This window comes from Saccopteryx leptura, chromosome 6 (genome assembly GCF_036850995.1).
Source record: "Saccopteryx leptura isolate mSacLep1 chromosome 6, mSacLep1_pri_phased_curated, whole genome shotgun sequence".
NCBI lineage: Eukaryota > Metazoa > Chordata > Mammalia > Chiroptera > Emballonuridae > Saccopteryx > Saccopteryx leptura.
The window spans coordinates 53,609,097-53,629,172 of NC_089508.1; the positions used below are offsets into that span (position 1 = coordinate 53,609,097).

The 20,076-nt window shown below is 37.0% G+C and overlaps 1 protein-coding gene and 2 pseudogenes across 5 annotated transcripts in view; 2 read left to right on the top strand and 1 right to left on the bottom strand.

The window, feature by feature from the left end:
- DPP8 (dipeptidyl peptidase 8) overlaps positions 1-20,076 on the top strand; it is a 78,400-nt gene that overhangs the window by 26,719 nt on the left and 31,605 nt on the right. For all 5 annotated transcript variants that reach the window (XR_010746312.1, XM_066344401.1, XM_066344399.1 and 2 more), the window contains exons 5-12: positions 4-177; positions 968-1,136; positions 10,760-10,870; positions 12,045-12,173; positions 12,710-12,771; positions 16,871-16,971; positions 18,035-18,212; positions 19,380-19,539. Coding sequence is in view for 4 of the 5 variants with exons in the window: in XM_066344401.1 (XP_066200498.1) it covers positions 4-177; positions 968-1,136; positions 10,760-10,870; positions 12,045-12,173; positions 12,710-12,771; positions 16,871-16,971; positions 18,035-18,212; positions 19,380-19,539 (1,084 nt within the window). In the remaining variant the exon portion in view is untranslated. The remainder of the gene's footprint in view (positions 1-3; positions 178-967; positions 1,137-10,759; positions 10,871-12,044; positions 12,174-12,709; positions 12,772-16,870; positions 16,972-18,034; positions 18,213-19,379; positions 19,540-20,076) is intronic.
- On the bottom strand, positions 7,094-8,565 carry LOC136375862 (small ribosomal subunit protein uS10-like; annotated as a pseudogene).
- LOC136375863 (peptidyl-prolyl cis-trans isomerase D pseudogene) lies at positions 13,654-16,111 on the top strand (annotated as a pseudogene).

The following is a 20,076-nucleotide window of genomic DNA, read 5'->3' on the forward strand; positions in this document are numbered from 1 at the left end:
TAGGCAACACTGGACTATGGAATGTATTCTCGAGAAGAAGAACTTTTAAGAGAAAGAAAACGCATTGGAACAGTTGGAATTGCTTCTTATGATTATCATCAAGGAAGTGGAACATTTCTCTTTCAAGCTGGTAGTGGAATATATCATGTAAAGGACGGAGGGCCACAAGGATTTACTGTAAGTTGGTATTACTACTTGTTACACCTTTTTTGGGGTCCTAAAGGTTATTTGCACCCAAATCCGAAAGGTAATTAAACAAACCAAAATATTCTGTTTACCCATCAACTAAGAAACTTAGCAGTAAAGAAACAAAACATTTGGGTATTAATTTAAAATTTTAAGAGTTAATAATTTTTCTAGTGACATTAATATATAATTTTTAAAATACTAGAAACACTTGCTATATAGAAGATGTAGTAAAGGGCATCAATGCCCACTTTCTGAGTAAGTACTGAGAGGTATTTAGGAGGATAACATTATCACAAGGCAATCCAGTTTTGGTTCCTTTAAGAGCTTAGTTCATCTTAATAAATGTTTTGAATATTTGTTTTTATTTCACGCAATTTTTTAATGTGCTATCAGAACTATCATTTTGATAGAATTATGATGATCCTAGCTTTTGTTACATTTTTATGAACAAACTATTTTATATTGGCATAATTAATTTGAAATGTTTAATAAATATTTAATGAAAGTAATAATAGCTATTCTATTAAATAGGTTAGGACAATAAAGTCTGTATATGCTGTTACATTGTCTTTATTTCTTCTCCTTTTACCTTAGCTTTCTAATTCATACTTAAAAAAAAAAAGTCCTTTCTTATAAGTTAGGGCATATGTAAGTGTATTTTTCTGGGAAGCAATTATCATAATTGACATTTTACTTGGAAATATTGTTTATTTTACAGGAAGGATGCTGACAGACGAGTATGTATATATCAACCTTAAAATGTTGTTTACTTTTCTAGCAACAACCCTTACGGCCCAATTTAGTGGAGACTAGTTGTCCCAACATTAGGATGGATCCAAAATTATGCCCAGCTGATCCAGACTGGATTGCTTTTATACATAGCAATGATATTTGGATATCTAACATTGTTACCAGAGAAGAAAGGAGGCTGACCTATGTGCACAATGGTAAGGATAGTTCTTCAAACCCACTTTTCTGAAAGGTCTTTTATTATTTGTTTTATTTTTGATAGAGACAGAGAATCAAAGAGAAGGACAGATAGAGACAGACAGGCAGGGAGAGAGATGAGAAGTATCAATTCTTCGTGTGGCACCTTAGTTGTTCATTGATTGCTTTCTCATATGTGCCTTGACCAGGGGCTCCAGTAGAGTGAGTGACCTCTTGTTCGAGCCAGCGACCGTGGGCTTGAGCCAGCGACCTTTGGGCTCAAGCCGGCGACCCCATGCTCAAGCTGACGAGCCTATGCTCAAGCCGAATGAGCCCGTGCTCAAGCTGGCAACCTCAGGGTTTCAAACCTGGTTTCTCTGTGTCCCAGTCCAATGTTCTATCCACTGCGCCACTGCCTGGTCAGGCGAGAAGCATTCATTTGTTGTTCCACTTAGTTGTGCATTCATTGGTTGCTTCCCATATGTGTCCTAACTAGAGATTGAACCTGTAACCTTGGCATTTTGGGTCAACACTCTAACCCAGTGGCCCCAACCTTTTTTGGGCCACGAACTGGTTTAATGTCAGAAAATATTTTCATGGACCGGCCTTTAGGGTGGGACGGATAAATGTGTCACGTGACTGAGACAAGCGTCAATAGTGAGTCTTAGATGTAACAGAGGGAATCTGGTCATTTTTAAAAAATAAAACATCATTCAAATTTAAATATAAATAAAACGGAAATAATGTAAGTTATTTATTCTTTCTCTGCGGACCGGTACCAAATGGCCCACGGACCGGTACCAGTCCGCGGCCCGGGGGTTGGGGACCACTGCTCTAACCAACTGAGCTAAATAGCGAGGGCCAATGCTGCTGCTTTTACTGTTCATTTTCAAACAGCATAACAGTAGCACCTCAACATGATTGTTCTTTTAGCCAAATGAGACTGCCAGAAGTTCCCCCAAACTGTTGTCATTAAAATAAATTTTTTAGCCATATAAACAAGTGACAACAAAAGGGAATGGTAAGAAGCAAACATAGAGTGTTAAGAGAAGACCATGGAGTGGTAGTGATCAGCAAAGGCTTACCAGAAGAGATGACAGCTAAACTTATCTTAAATAATAAGTACATAATAACCAGTACATTCCAGGTGAGGGGACTGTTTGAGAAAGGTCTTGATGCAGAAGGTGCTGTAGTGTGTGTGAGGAGTTAGAAGCAGTGTGATGATCCTAAAACTTAGGATATGAGTCAAAAAGTGGGGTTAGATAAGACTGGCAGATAAGAAAGCCAGGACAAGGGTAAACTGTATCTCATGTAAAAGAACACAGTATTTATTATGATGTGGGGGTCCATTGAAAAGTTCTAGCAGTCAAATGGTATGGTCAGAGTTACTTTGTGGAAGTTATATTTGAGAAGCACAAGACTAGAGACTGAGACACCAAAGCGTGACTGTTGTAATTATTTGGGTTTTATGGCCTAAAACTATAGCACAGTATAGAGAAAAGGGGATGCGGCAGGGAAATTTTTAAGTAAAGAGAACATTTTTGGTGTTTACTGGGTCTCCATTTGGAATCAGGGAACCAGAACAGCTACCAATGGCAGTAGAAAGATTAGGTTGGTAGTTAGTAAACCTAGGTTGGAAATCCTAGCAATTTTTTATGCTTTCAACAAACGTTGAACATTCACTATGTACTTGAGGCTGGGACTGCAAAGTTCTGATGATAACAGATCATCAGAATACAGTGGATTTCAACCACTGGTCCACGAAAGAATTAACCACCCTGATGTTGTATAAAGATTACACTGGGGAACAATTTTTTTTTTTTCATTTTCTGTTGCATGAAGTTGTAGAACTGTTTCTACATATTTCTGCATCGCTGATTCCAAATCTGAAATCCGTTTTTTGGTACATGCTCTAGTTTTTATGCATTTTTAATTTCTTTTTGTTACAGTTAATGGCATGCATTGGTTTTTAAATTGGAGTTTAAAGGGCAACGACTCTTGGACTGAACAGAACCACAAGGCAATTAATGTTTTACAAACATCACTTTTACATAATTGTTGTTTTTAAATGTAAAAAATTCTTATCTGATAAAAACACCCCTTATTTTGTTTTAAGATTCAATCATGGCTTCTTCGAGTAGGCGTAAATGTAAGAATAGTCTTGACACCTTCTGTTATATATGTGGCTCTTACACACTTCAACGTCAAAGGCGCAATATTTCATCATTTGTGACACTTGCATATATTGCCTATTTTCAAGTTCCCCTTGGCAATCAATACAAGAACTGGGCTCCTCATATTCTGTGTCATAATTGTGAGGAAATGCTTCGTGACTGGACAAAAGGAAAACGCAAAGGAATGCCTTTTGGTATTCGCATGGTTTGGCGTGAACCTAAGGACCACAGTAGTGACTGTTATTTCTGTCTGATCCATACAAAGGGCATCGGCAAGAAAAAACGGCATATGATCGCATATCCTAATATTCCTTCAGCAATACGACCTATCCCACACTCTGAGACACTCCCGGTTCCAGTTTTCAATGGTTTTATTTCTTCTGAGGATGAAGAAAGCAAACATGGTGATCAAGTGTATTTTGAAAAGATGCATGAGGAAATGGTTGTAGAATCTGAAGGGTCTTCTTCTGATGCCAAGCAGTCATTAACCCCTCAGCAGTTTAGCCAACCCGAATTGAATGACTTAGTAAGAGATTTGGGCCTATCAAAGAAAGCAGCTGAATTTCTAGCCTCCAGGCTTCAAGAAAAGAATGTACTTCACCGGTCAGCTACAGTATCCCATTTCAGGAAGCGTCAACAAATTTTTGTGGACTTTTTTCCCGAAGATAAACACTTTGTTTACTGTCATGATATCAGTAGTCTTCTCAGCCAGCTGGGTGTTACCACTTACAGTCCAACAGAATGGCGGCTATTTCTTGACAGCTCTAAACGGAGTCTGAAATGTGCTCTTCTACACAATGGTAATGTTTATACAGCGGTTCCAACTGGTTATTTAACTCATCTGCGAGATTATGACATAAAAATTGTCCTCAACTTTCTGAAGTATGAGGAGCATAACTGGATCATTTGTGTGGATCTTAAAATGGTAAATTTCCTGCTAGGACAACAGAGGTTTCACGAAGGATCCTTGCTTTCTGTGTTTGTGGGACACCCAAGCTTGGGAAAAACACTGGATACAGAAGGAGTGGCCAAAATGTGAAGCTTGGAAGTAGGGATGCAAAATATTGTGAATGAACCTGTAGTTAATCAAGACAGGATCATTTTTCTCCCACTTCACATCGAACTTGGCTTAATGAAGCAGTTTGTTCAGACTTTGAAAAGAGAAAGTGAATGCTTTCAACATATTATTTCTGCTTTTCCTACCTTGTCTTTCGAGAAGATAACAGCAGGTGTATTCGATGGACCTCAAATTTGAATCCTCATACGTGTCGAAGGATTTGCCAGGAAGATGAATAAGGAGGAGAAAGCAGCATGGCAGCCTTTTCTGGCAGTTACAAAGAATTTTCTTGGCAACAAAAAAGCAGAAAACTATGAACTGGTTCAAAGGATGCTGTTGGCTTTCTGCGACATTGGATGTATGATGAGCATTAAGATTCACTTCCTGAACAGTCACCTTGATAAGTTTCCCGAAAATCTTGGATTGTCAGTGATGAGCAGACTACTGCTAGAGCATCACTCGAGATTGTCCTCAACAAGTACACAAACTCAAGAGCTACAAACGCAAATTTTTGCCTGAATAGAATTTAAATAAGTTTTGTACAAATTTTATGATTAAAATAAGTGTTTTAATATGTTCTATTTCAAAATTGTAGACAAATTCTGATGCAATCATATCTTTTAGTGTATTAGTGTATTTGCTGCATTATATAAATTATTATATTTTCACAAAAATGATGCCCAAGAAGACATTCTACTTCATTATGTTAAACTAAATGTTGAAAATTTTACAATAAGATGGAAACCTAAAATATTGAATTGCAAAAAAACTGTAGCTTACAGAGAAAAACTAATGTCAGATTTGAGATCAGCACACTCGAATTAGGTAAGAACAAGTGTTTTGGTGGATGCAACAAAAATTTTGTTCCCCAGTATTATCTTTCATGGACCAGCACCTAATCTTCATACAGCATCAGAGTGGTTCATTCTTTTGCGGACCAGCACAGAATATCTGGCATTCCAGCATCTGTCCACAGACTGTGGGTTGAAAACCACTGAATTAGTAGGCAAGAAATCTGTTGCATCTATTCTATCAACAAAAATATATTGAGTGTGTGCCAGGCAGTATGGCAAGAACTAAGGATACAGAATTGAATAAGATACAGTTCTGATCCTCAAAGAAACTAGAATTAAGGGGTTTTTTTAGTCTATTTTTTTATTCTATAGAATTGTTTTTCCACACAGGATTATTGTGAAGATTGGCAGAATTTAAAATAGAAAGCACTGAAACCCTGGAAAATTCTGTAATAGTGCTTTTATTCTTTTTTGTGTGTGTATATGGAAGAGTGGTGTATTTCTTATTTTCAGGGTCAGTAGAGTAATTAAAACTATGATCTAGAACCAGACTACCATTTTTTAGTTTTGTAAGTTTAAATTATTTATCCTATCTCTTTGTTTATGTATCTGTAAAAAGGGTAATATCATGTCATCTTAGGGTTTTTATGAAGCTTTAATGAGTTAATATTTGTGAAATGTTTAAGACAATGTCTGAAACATAGTAAGTGCTGTGTGTTTGTTTAGCTAGAAAGGTAAGTAGAGAGTGAGCATTATCACTCTTATTCCTCTTATTCATTCACAGTAGCTTTTCAAGTGGAAGTCTGTTTTTAGATGGTTTAGTCAGTCTGCATGTGCATGTGTTTGTGTTTATTCTCTGGCTAGTATGATAGAAGAATTTAAAAGTAATATTAATATCAGCCTCTATACTCAAATGATGTATCTTATTGGGAGAACAAGATAATACCATTTATTCATTTAATAAGTAACTCTTAATAATTAAGATCTATATAGGGAGAAACAAATGAGTGGCATCTGTTTTTGTATCTAAAGGAGAACAAAATATAAAACAGTTAGTGGGGTATAACTTTGGGGTAGTTGAAAGATCCAAGAAACCAAGCACTGGTTTTGGCTATGTCTTTAATTCCAAAATTCAAAAAACTTTGAAAACCCAGATGAGTTTTCATTAGCTTGGTGCTAAAACTCATTTAGTGTCAAAACCTGACCTGAACTGACCTGAGGATATTTATAATCTTAATCCTACTTAGTGTGCCTATTCATATGTTTGCTGCAGAAATATTGGTATATTTGATTACACGATATTTGATTACCCTGTTAGAGATGTTACATAATTATGTAGTAGATGTATAATATGTGGAAAATCCCCTAAATTATAAGTTCCAAACACTTCTGAACTCAAAAATTTTGGACAAGGGATTATTGGTTCATACTGCACATTCATCTCAGACAATAAGAGAAAATAAAGACAAATAAAAATAATGCAGGAGAGTAAAGGGGGCCAAATATATGGTGATAGACAATGATTTGACTTTGGGTGATGGGCGCACAATGCAATGAACAGTTCACATGCTATAGAGGTGTATACTTGAAACCTGTATGTTCCTATAGACCAGTGTCACCCCATTAAATTTAATTTCTAAATTAAAAATAAAAACTATACATAAAATTAAAGTCACTATGAGATATTACTCTATATACCGATTAGAGTGGCTAAGGTAAAAAAGGTAACACCAAAGGTTAGAGAGCCTCTTGCATCATACATTTCTACTAAGAGTAGAACATAATACAAATACTTTGGTAAATTATGTGGCAATTTCTTAAAAGTTAAACATATATTTACCATACTACTATGCCATTCCATTCCTAGGTCTTTATTTAAAAGAAATAAAAACGTACATCCTCAAAGATTCTTTTTTTTCTTAACTGATAGTCAATTTATTAAAAAGGTTGATTTAAGCATCTGCAATAGTGACTTCAACCTTGACTCCTGGCTCAGTACTGATGGGAATAATCTGCTTACCAATCTTAGAGGGGCCATTCAAGTCAATAAGTTGCTTGTGAATCCTCATCTGACAATGATCCCATGTCTTAAGAACCTTCCCCACAGGGAGTTTTTCTTGTAGTGATTCTTAGTCTTAGTAGGCATCTGAACTGTTTCTTTCTCTTGGCAGTTCTGTCCCTTTACCTCTCTAAGCAAGTCAGCACACACATTCTCCAAAGATTTTGTGTTGTAGCTGGTTAGAGTAATTCAGATTTTGTGAATCACTACCTCTGGTTCCATGGATCTATTTCCAGTATTTTTAAAAACCACAGCTGCAGTACTGCTTCCTGACTGACTTGTTCCTCAGTGAGAATGAGAGCAAACAGCCATGAGTCAGAAGTGGGAGCGAGCCAGGACAGAGCTCCACTACAGCTGCAATCATGTCTACTTCAAAGAGCCACAAAGATTCTCGTACAAGGATGATCTTAGCATCTTTCTTCATAATAGCCAAAAATTAGAAGCAGCCCAGATATCCATTAACAGATAAATGAATAAAAGAACTGTGGTAAACAATGGAATACCACTCAGCAATAAAAAGGAAAGGGTTAACTGATACATTGATACAACATGATGTTGATAAAACAACATTGATTAATCTCAAAAAGCAGACAGACACAAAACAGATACTGTATGATTTCATTTATATGATGTGCTAGAATTTGCAGAACTAACCTATGGTAATAAAAATCAGATCAATAATTGCTTCTGGGCAGGAGTGGACCTTGACTGGGAAGGGGCATGAGAAAACATTCTGGAGTGTTAGAAGTATTCTGTCTTGATAGGGTGTGGTTATATAAGTATGCATTTTTCGAAAATAAAGGTACACTTAAGATTTTACTAATTACACAGTGGAATCGAGTCAGAAATAAATAACATTTCACTTAGGAAAAAAATCCCAAATATTTGGAAATTTTTAAACACTTCAAATATCCATGGGTTGAAGAAAAAATTTTCTGTTAACATAACTGATGTCAGACTTCTGGAGAAATTGAAACGGTCTGGATTTAACCTGCTGCTTGAAACAACTAAAAAGTCTGGACAAAACAAATCAAACAGAATTCCTAGACATGGCATCCAGGCAGTACAGGACATTGAGTACTGAAAGAGGGAAGTAAACAAGGTGAGCCCTGTCCCAGTGTGTGGCCTAGCGAGTTCCCAGGCCACAAAGTAGGAAGTGGGAACCCAGGCGAAGTGCAGTGTTCTCCCTGTGTTGAGGAGCTGGAGCTGGGAATCTGCAGAGGCCAATAGGATAGGAGTTTGCAGTGCAGAGTACTAGAGAGACCTCTGGAGATCTAATCAGTGTGTGCAGGTGAGAAAACTACTTGAAGCTAGGTAGGGCAAGCACCCCCGAAAGAAACAGTAGGCATGATTCTCAGAGCTCATCCAGACTGGGCGTTCATGCTCCCACCAGCCAATGGACACCTTGTCATTCGTGGGACACAAGTGAGAATAACACACTGCCCGTGGGGCTGTAAAATAGTCAGTTGCTTTGGGAAACAGTTTGTTGTTCTTCAGAAAGTTAAACGTAAGCGTTGGCCACGCAGCTCGGTTGGTTGGAGCATAGTCCCAAAGCGCAGAGGTTGTTGGTTGGATGCCTGGTCAGGGCACGTCAGGAACAGCTTGATGTTCCTGTCTCTCTGTCTCTTCTTTCTGCCTCACAAAGACAAACAAGCAAATAAACACACCAAACACAGAATTACTAAATGACCCAGCCATTCCACTCCTAGGTATTTTCCCAAATGAAAACAAAGTGTAAGTCCTCATAAAGACTTCACAAATGTTTATAGAAACTTGGTAATAGTCAAAATCTGAAAACAGCCCTAAATATTCATCAGCAGGTGAATGGGTAGATGAATTATGGTATATCCATATAATGAAATGCCACTTGGTGATAAAAATCAATGAACCAGTAATACACACAATGACATAGATAAATTTCAAAAAATTATGCCAGACAGTGAAAGAAACCAGACAAAAAAGTACCTACTACATGATTCCATGTATAGAAACTGCAAACTAATCTATAGTGACAGAAAGAAGATCAGTACATAGGGACAGGGATGGGGCAGGGTAAGGCAGGACAGGGTAAAGGCAGGGCAGGTGGAAAGAATTACCAAGAACACGGACTTTCAGGGTTGATGAATATATTCATTATCTTGATTATAGTTGTCATTTCATGGTTATATACACATCAAAACAACAGATTATGCAGCTTATATATGTGCACTTATCATATGATAGTTATATCTCAATAAAGATGCATAACTGGCCAAAATATAAAGCAGTTATATATATATATATATATATATATTTTTTTTTTTTTTTTTTTTTTAACTCATCCACAGTCTCACTATTTTGAGACAACCACATTTTGGTTTATATCCCAATACATTTTTTAAAATAGACATTTGTGTAACATTTTAATAAATGGAATCAAAGTGTACATGACATTTAGTGATACACTTTTTTTTAATTCAAGGATATTGTTAACATTTCCCTGTGTCATGAAATCTTATATATTCAATAATTATGACTTTGTGGTTTTATTGTTTTTGTTTTTTTTACAGGGACAGAGAGAGGGATAGACAGGAATGGAGAGAGATGAGAAGCATCAATTATCAGTTTATAGTTGCGACACCTAGTTAGTTGTTCATTGATTGTTTTCTCATATGTGCCTTGACCATGGGCCTTCAGCAGACCAAGTAACCCCTTGCTCAAGCCAGCGTCCTTGGGTTGAAGCTGGTGAGCTTTTTGCTCAAACCAGATGAGCCCGCGCTCAAGCTGGCAACCTCGGGGTCTCAAACCTGGGTCCTTCTGCATCCCAGTTCGATGCTCTTATCCACTGTGCCACCGCCTGGTCAGGCTGTTTTTATTTTTAAAGCACATGTTCCCTTTAAACTATTTGCTGGAAACCTTAAGTGTAAAACAAATCAAAGCTGAGCTGCTCTGGTTGAAGGGGTGGGGGAAGGAATCCTCAATTGATTCCTAAAAATGTACTTCTCTATGTAGGAGAGTTACAAGTCAAAATGACCCTTTACATATATTATTTTTTCCATGATGTTAGCTAAATCGAAAAATAGTAACATTTATAGAATACATATTATGGTTCAGGCTTTGTTCTAGTGCTTTTTTAAAAAAGATTTTATTTATTGATTCTATGAGAGAAGGGGGGTGGGTAGCATGGAGTATCAACTCATAGTGTGTCACGTCAGACGTTCCTTGATTGCTTGTTGCATGTGCCTTGACCAGGCAAGCCCATGATTTCAAACTGGTAACCTCAAGCATTCCAGGTCAGTGCTTTATTCACTGCACCACCACAGGCCAGGCTGTTCTGAGTGTTTTATGTGAATTAATTAATTTAATCTTCAGCCTTAAAAGGTAGGTTCTTATTCCCATTTACAAATGGGACACTTAAGTGGAATGAGATTAGGTGATTTGCCCAAGATCAGTTAGTAAATGATGGAGCCCAGATGTGAATTCAGCCTGTTTGGCTCCAGAGTTTACCACTGTACTACAGCTTTGTACCCATGAAAAAGTAGAGAGCTTCCTCTAATAATTTTGCCTTTTGTTTGTCCAGAGCTAGCCAACATGGAAGAGGATCCCAGATCAGCTGGAGTTGCTACCTTTGTTCTTCAAGAAGAATTTGATAGGTATTCTGGCTATTGGTGGTGTCCAGAAGCTGAAACAAGTAAGGGGGTTCAAAATAATACATTATAGCTTAGTTAAAGAATTATGAGATTCAACTACCAATTACTTAAGTGCAGAGATTCTAAATTCTGATTAGTAAATTCTAAAATGTTAAAGACAGAATTCTACTAGTAGTTATTTAGAATGTATAGACTATCCCACCATAATGAATTCTAATAAGAACAGTTGTATTGTGGCTCATTGGTTTAGGTCCTTCAACTCCCCTTGCCAATTTTTCATCTAGAAGCTGGTCTTGATAATGTTGGCAACACTGGTGGCAAAATACAAAGTACCATACCTTAATTAGTTGTAGGATTGACTAGAGTCTGTATGAACAGATGGCCCAATTAGTGTATGAATGGATCAGGAAAAAGGGCTCTTTTTTCTTGGTAAATTTACAACTCTTTTAGTGCCTGAGAAACAGCTCTCTAAAGCAGTGGCTGACTGTGACCCAGTAAGAAATTTGCATTGTAGCCTAATACACTGTATAATATACTATAGGCATAAAACTAGAAAATAAATTTTATGAAGGAATGCTTTTCCTTATGTGTAACATACTCATATATATTTTTTGTTTGTTGTAATTTTTAGAAGCTGGTTATGACCCATTAATAGATTTCACGACTTACTAATGTATTACAACTAGCATCTGAACACTTCTCTAAGGGACAATGAAAAAATATTTAGTTTTAAGCCGTGTTTTAGATTTGGGCATTTTATTTTAAGATGTAAAATGTTTTTCTATAATTGTGTTTGTTAGAGCAAGATTTTGACATGAATTAGAGAAACCATTAAAAAAACTGAACTCTATTTAAATACATTAATTTGTTATAGGAAATATTACAAATGTAATTAATTTATTTTTCAGTAAGGAATGCATATTTATGTGTGCAAGCATCAGTCCTTCACATGTGTTTCCCTGTTTTAGTTATGTATATATACATAATTATCCTCAGTATTTGCCCTCCAGAAGGCGTTAACTGTTGTCAGCCAGTAAAAGTGGCTTAGTGGTAACTCATCTTGCTACTGCAGAGACTAGTGATATTTTCATACATAAAAGGTAGTATATTTTATATGTAAATTATTTTTCACTTGGGAAATATACTAGAGGAATGGTCAGTTATGATGACTTTCTGGAGTAATTCTAAATTTCCAATATTTAAATTCCTTTTAAGCTCCTAGTGGCAACAAAATTCTTAGAATATTGTATGAAGAAAATGATGAATCTGAGGTGGAAATTATTCATGTTACATCCCCTATGTTGGAAACAAGAAGGGCAGATTCATTTCGTTATCCTAAAACAGGTACTGTATTCCACTAGCATTTGTATTTACTCACTTCTACTTTCCAAACAAGAATCTCTCTGCAATCAATCCAAAGTTATGATCAACGTTGGGTTATTTATAGCCTTAGTAAGGATGTGTTGTTAAGTGTCACTGAAGTAGTTTTTTTAAATTACAAGCTGATCCTTTTAAATTATTTTCAAAAGTGAAGACATGCACAAAACTGGTTATTTCAAGGGATAAATAAAAAGGTATTTTTGCTAGAAAATAAAGATATTTAAGGAATTAAGTTCTTAATAAATTGGTAATATCTTCCCCATTTTGCTCTTTATAGCATTTCAAAATGATACAAAATTTTATTTCATACTGTTGATGGTTTTCAACCTCTTTTTTTAATATCCATATTAAAAACTGTAATTTGCAATGGAGTTCTGAGATTCTTATGCAAAAAACTCTGTATGGGATTCTGACTTAACTGAAGTATTGGATTGATCTGGCAAAATTAGTTTTAATAATTTTGGATCAGCATTACCATTTATTTATGTCTCTCTCCACAGGCACAGCAAATCCAAAAGTCACTTTTAAGATGTCAGAAATAATTATTGATACTGAAGGAAGGGTAAGTATAAAATGTTCAGTTGATTTTTTTGTTGTCATTTGACCAGTCTAATCAGTCTAATAAAGATCTTAGGTATACTTTTTTATTTTGGGGGCTTGTTGAACTTGTGTAGACATCTGTGGATCATGATTTCAGGTTGACCTTATTTTCTACTTTGAAAATTTACTGCTGGTTCCCAAAATAGGAATATGGGGATATGCCGTACACCACTCCTTTCCAGTAGTTTCTCATCCTTCCTTTGTTCATTCTCTAGGTCAGTATTTTAAAAATACTATTGACTGGTAAATTACCTTCTCTGTTAGATATATGTTTATGGTTTATTATATATCCCACATTTCTCTTGTTGTGCTGCTTTCAGTTTGGAATGCTTATAAGCTGAATGCACACAAGATTAATTATGGACTTATTAATTAAAGACTTAATCAAGACATTTAAACAGCTTTATTGACATCTGATTTACATACAACACTATTTACTCATTTAAAATTAAAATGGCTTTTAATATATTCACAGAGTTGTGCAACCATTACCAAGTCAATTTTAGAACACTTCCATTATAGAAAAGAAAGTCTACATCCCTTATTTGTTACCCATCAACTCCCCCTTGCTCTCCAGCTCTGGGCAGCTACTGATCTACTTTCTATCTACAGACTTGCCAGTTCTGGACACTTCTTCTAAATGGAATCATATAGTATCTTGTCTGGTTTATTTCACTTAGCATCATGTTTTAAAGCTCCATCCATGATGCACTGTGTATCAGCACTTTATTACTTTTTAATTATCTGATATTCCATTGTATGGATATATAGCATATTTTATTTACTCATTAGTATGGACATTTGGATTTTTTTCCACCTTTCAGCTATTATGAATAATGCTGTCATGAATGTGTGTGTATAAACTTTTCTGTGGGCATATGGTTTTATTTCTCTTGGTTAGATACCTAAGAGTGGAATAGTTGGGTCACATGATAACTCTGTTTAATCTTTTGAGGAACTACAAGACTGTTTTCTAATGTGGCTACACTAATTTATATTCACACAGTATATAAGTTTTCCAGTTTCTCCACATACTCATCAATACTTGTTCATCTTATTGCCCTTCTAGTGGGTTTGAAGTTGTATCTCACTGTGGTTTGATTTACATTTTCTTGAGGCTAATAATATTGAGCATCTTTTAGTGTACTTAGAGGCTATTAGTATATCTTCTTTGGAGAACTGTCTATTCAGTTCCTTTGCCCATTTAAAAAATTTAAAGTCTAAAGGAAAAAAGTTTGCTTGCCCAGGACTTTTTTACTAATATATTGTACAAATAATATTTTAGGCTATAATATAAGAACCTAGCCCTCCAACCCTAGTAACCCCTGAGTCTTTGATGTAGACATCAGAGGCAAGCCAATTGGCCGAGTTGTCTTAAAATTGTTTACAGGTATTCTACCCAAAACTGCAGAAAATGTTCATGCATTGTGTATAGGAGAAAAAGGAATTGGATCCACCACTGGGGAACCTCTCCATTTCAGAAGATGCCCATTACCTAGAATTGTTAAGAAATTTATGATTCAGGGTGGAGACTTGTCAAATCAGAATGGGACAGGTGGAGAAAGTATTTATGGTAAGAAGTTTGAAGATGAAAATGTCTATTGTAAGCATGACCAGGCAGGTTTATTGAGAATGGCAGAAGCAGGGTGCATTACAAATGGTTCTCGGTTCTTGGTCACAACAGTTCCAACTTCTAATATGGATGGGAAACATGTGGTATTTGGCCAAGTAATTAAAGGAATTCTGGAAAATGTAGAGTGAAATGTGGAAAATTTGCCAAATTGTGCATTAGTACAGAATGTAGAGAACCGAAGTAAGGGGATGATTGGGGAATGTTCCCAAAACATGGTTCTGGTGACAGTCATCCAGATTTCCCTGCGGATGCAGATATAGATTTTTTTTTTTCCATCCTGCAGCACCAGTTCTGCTTACCAAAAGTGGCCCACAAGGCACTCACATTTCATGCCTGGCTCCATGCGAGCAAGCTAAGGCTCTATACGCATTTAAAGTTTGAGAATAGGCCTTAGCTGATTGGCTCAGTGGTAGAGTGTTGTCCCTGCATATATATGTTCTAGTCAAGGCACACAAGAGAAGTCACCATCTGCTTCTCCACCCCTACTCCTCTCCCTTCTCTTTATCTCTCTCTCTTCCTCTCCCACAGACATGGCTCAGGTTGGAGCAAGTTGGGCATTGAGGGTGGCCTGGTTCAGCTGCTGAAATAGCTCAGTTGCCAAGCAACAGAGCAACAGCCACAGATGAGTAGAACATCGCCCAGTAGGTGGTTTTCCTGGTGGATCCCAGTTGGGTTGAATGTGGGAGTCTGTCACTCTGCCTCCCACTTCTCACTTAAGAAAAAAATAAAATAAAAATAAAGTCTGAGAATACATTGAGAATGTTTCGGCCCCAGGACCTCTAATCATTAACCTTACTGGATAAAACTGTGCAGGTTTTTGCAAAGTCTAAGAGTGCCAGCTATCCTGAGGGAAACTTCTGAGGGAACTAGCTACTAGATGGTTGGATTAGTCTTTCACCCCTATACCCAGGTCAGATGATGAATTTTCATGGCAGGACCCCTAGGGACCTCCACCAGAGCTTCCTCTGGCTTCACCCTGCCCAGGCATAGTTCACCATCTTTCTGGTCCTAACACGTGCTCATGCTCCACCTCCTGGCACAGTGGGCGGGGCAGGCGAGATGGGCCTGACAGGCCTGTGGTGCGCCCTGGGTGACTGGAGAGGCCTGGGGATTCCGCCTCAGCGGGCAAGTGGCACTGGCCTTCACCTTCATAGTGCCTGGGCGGCTTCAGTGCAAGCCCCTGACTTTCTCATGTGCAGATACAGATTTTAAAAATGTAGATAAAATATTAATAACAATACAAAAAAATGGAATAACGTGTTTTAAACCCCAGAACTGGGAGATGGCCATTAAAAAATGTACAAAGGTTTTAAGATGTGTGGAAGGTTCAAAAGCTGTTAATAAGAAAGCAGATAGATCGAGGCCGCAACCTGTAACTTGAAGCTGCATGTTGAATATTGGTGCTTGTGAACTGAAGATGTTAAACTGGCAGGGAGCAACTGACAGTTGTTTGGAGGCTCTTGAAATAGACCCATCGAATACCAAAGACCCGTCCTGTAGAGCTCAAGGATGCCAAGGTTTTAAAAGAACACAACCAAGCATTGGCTAATCTTAAGAAAGCTCAGGAGATAGCTCTGGAAGATAAGCTATCCAGGCAGAATTGCTGAAAGTCAAACAAAAGATAAAGAGAAGGGAGTGTAAGCTTAATAAGGAATTTAGTTATGCTTAGATATTACACATTGATATATTAAGGCAATAAGAAAATTTAAGGGGTTTTGTGTATTATGTTTGATCCCTAGTGTGTTTCCTTTGATCCTTCAGTTCCCCGTTGTTTATAGTTTAGGAACACTGATGTAAGCTCACTCTAAATAAAAGTGTTACAAAGTAAAAATATATATAAAATAAAAGTAAAATAAATATAGGGAACTAGGAACTATTATTTTTTATAGATACTAGAGTCTAAAGTGATTAAAACTTTTACCAGTTACCAAGGGATCGGCTAGTATAAATAAATGGGAAAAGACTTTTAGACTGCTAATTCTTTTTTTTAATTTATTTTCTTAAATTTTACTTTTTATTTGCTGTTTACATTCAATATTGTATTAGGTTCATGTGGCACCGTATATAGGTATTACAATATTACTGACTATATTCCCTATGCTGTACTTTACATCCCTGGGACTACTTTGTGACTACCAATTTGTACTTCTCAATCCTTTTACCTTTTTCACCCCAGCCTCCAGCCTTCCGCCCCTCCCCTCTGGTAACCAGTGTAGACTGTGCTAATTCTTGTTGTTAGAACCTTTTCAGCATAAAGAGCACTAGCACAGGTAACCCACAACTGCTGGTCTTGCTATATCCTGTGTGCCTTTTTAAATGCCTAAGTCTCAGAAAGTATCATGCTATTAAAGATGGTGATTTAAGTAGACTAGTAAGCTAATTATTTATCTAAGTCTTTTATAACTAGATTCCTTTCTTTCTTTAATAGATTATAGCTGTCATAGATAAGGAACTAATTCAGCCTTTTGAGATTCTGTTTGAAGGAGTTGAATATATTGCCAGAGCTGGATGGACTCCAGAGGGAAAATAGTGCGTATGTTAAATTGTCATTTCTTCATAAATAATTTAGGATTGAGAACTTTAGAAATGTCTATGCTATTAGGTTTGCCTTTCAGTTAGAGTTGTGTGCACATGTAAATTTGCAGTGTAGCTATTTATGCACAAAGATTTTTTTTAGCTAAGTGAACTTCTGGATTTGTAATGCTATAGGCATAGGTGCATTGCATTTCAGTTGTTTCTTATTTATCCAGTCATGGTTTTAGTTATTTGTGGTTAAAATAGTATGACTTTAAGGCTCACATGTATGTGCGTGGTTTTGTTGGGTTTTTTTTGTCTTTTTCTGAAGCTAGAAACCGGGAGAGACAGTCAGACAGACTCCCGCATGCGCCCGACCGGGATCCACCCGGCACACCCACCAGGGGGCGATGCTCTGCCCATCCGGGGCGTCGCTGTGTTGCAACCAGAGCCACTCTAGCGCCTGGGGCAGAGGCCAAGGAGCCATCCCCAGCGCCCAGGCCATCTTTGCTCCAATGGAGCCTCGGCTGCAGGAGGGGAAGAGAGAGACAGAGAGGAAGGAGAGGGGGAGGGGTGGAGAAGCAGATGGGCGCTTCTCCTGTGTGCCCTGGCCGGAAATCGAACCCAGGACTTCTGCACGCCAGGCCGATGCTCTACCACTGAGCCAACTGGCCAGGGCCTTGTGCGTGTTTTTTTACTGTATAATTTAAGTAGAAATATTTATAGAGCCTTATGTGAACATGATTACAAATAGTTCTGTGTCTAATGTAGACAAGAGTTTTACAAGGCTGGCATTTGTTGACGCTAAAGGGAGAAAACTATTTCAAAAGCCATCTGTAATTTTGGAATTTACAGAAAAGCACTTTGAAACACTATTCAAGCTTACCTTTTAAAAATAAGAATAGAATACATTAATACTTTTAACAAGCCATTGTAAGGAATAATTTAACATATACTAAAGCAATTTTTTTATTCTGGTTACAGAAATAACTGATGGGTGCTAGGGGAGAGAGTAGGGGATATTCATTTTCTAAGAGCTTGCTTTATTTTTGGTGCTTTTCTTTTATTGTTTAAATAGTGCTTGGTCCATTCTACTAGATCGCTCCCAAATTCGCCTACAGATAGTGTTGATCTCGCCTGAATTATTTATCCCAGTGGAAGATGATGCCATGGAAAGACAGAGACTCATTGAGTCAGTGCCTGACTCTGTGACACCACTGATTATCTATGAAGAAACAACAGACATCTGGATAAATGTATGCCTTTTCTCCTGTATTTGGTTAAATATGTTCTCAGAATACTAAAGCAATGAAGTTTTATAGCAAACTATCAAAATGAATTTTTAAGTTCAAAGTAACCATTAATATTATTTGCTTAGTTTTAACATTTCAAAATAGAATGGTGGTTCTAGAATAATGAAATGGTCGTAGGTAGAAAGTACAATAGATGCCATTGATGTGACATCTCCCTGGCTGCAGGTTTACTCTTGTTGTCACATCAGACATGGAAAACACAGCCTCATCAGTACTCTTGAGAGGACCAGAAGAATCCTGTTTAGAAAATACTTTCTCTTTCTGTTGGCAAACTTATACCAAAATATAGCAGTTTTGGGTTCAATTTTGCATTTTCCAATTTAGTGGAGAAAACTTAATATACAAAATAAAGTCCCCCTTTCTGAATATAAGCTTTATAAGATTCACCTAAAACAAACCTGTTTTCCCTTCAACTGTTAAGTTCAAAAAAATGTAAAAAAAAATTTTCCTCATCTTTTTTTCTTTTTTTTTTATCAAGTGAGAGGCAGGGAGATGGAGAGGCAGTCTCCTTGTATGCTCCCTGACCAGGATCCACCTGGCACCCCCCCCCCCAATCTGGGGCTGGTGTTCTGCCCATCTGGGGCCACTGAGGCGAGGCCATGGAGCCATCCTCAGTGACCAGGGCCAACTTGCTCCTTCGAGTGATGGCTGCAGGAAGGGAAAGGGAAGCAGGGAGAGGGGTAGAGAAGCAGATGGTCGCTTCTTCTGTGTGCCCTGACCCGGTATCAAACCTGGCACTTCCACATGCCAGGCCAATGCTCTGCCGCTGAACCAACTGGCCAGGGCTTCCTCATCATTTCTGTAAGATCTGTCTAAACAAGCTTCATGCCATGTTTCAAAAGATTACAGAAATGGTGAGTAAGAAAAAGTTTTTGGCATTTTTTTCTCCATTTGGAAATATTTATTTCTCAATGAATTAAGGCTTGAACTAAAGTAAGATAAATCTAAAAGGGCCAGGCAAAATCTATAATTGTAAATATACCACAGCCCCTAGCATTGACAGTTATTTATACTTCAGAGTATGTTTATCAAGTCTTTCTCTAGTCTAATTGAATTGTTTATGTAGTATTTCATTAATGTGTATAGTAAATTAAGCTATTCATTTTACAGATCCATGACATCTTTCATGTTTTCCCCCAAAGTCATGAAGATGAAATTGAATTTATTTTTGCCTCTGAATGCAAAACAGGTTTTCGGCATTTATATAAAATTACATCCATTTTAAAGGAGAGCAAATATAAACGATCCAGTGGTGGGCTGCCTGCCCCAAGTAAGAAATCCTTTTTTACTTAAAAAAGAAACAATGTTGGGGGCAGAAGGTGGGAGGGGCAGGGTAATGTATTGTCTCTTTTGTACACTTTATAAGCATCAATTCTGCTTCATTAAACTCAATATATAAACTAAAATATAAATACATGCAGATGTAAAAACATAGGATAAAAGTGTTTTGCTTTGATTTACAAGTATGTTATTTTAATACTTGCTGTACCCTAATTGGAAAACTACATTGCAGGAGTTGAGTTGGCATCTACTCTACCATCTTGACTGTGCTCTGTAGGACAAAGTTCCTGATAGATATAGAAGAAACTGTTAATAGTGGGTAATCTCTGGGAAGTAGAATTGCTTATTTTTACTTTCTATTTTTGCCTTGACTATAATTTTTAATTTGCTTAAAGTGAGCCCATATCATTCAAATATGAAAAGCTATTTTTAAAAATGTCATATAGTTATTAGATATTTTTACATACTAGATTTTTTTATACTGTCACCATCTATACTGAAGTTTATTTATAGTTTTAGCTCTTCA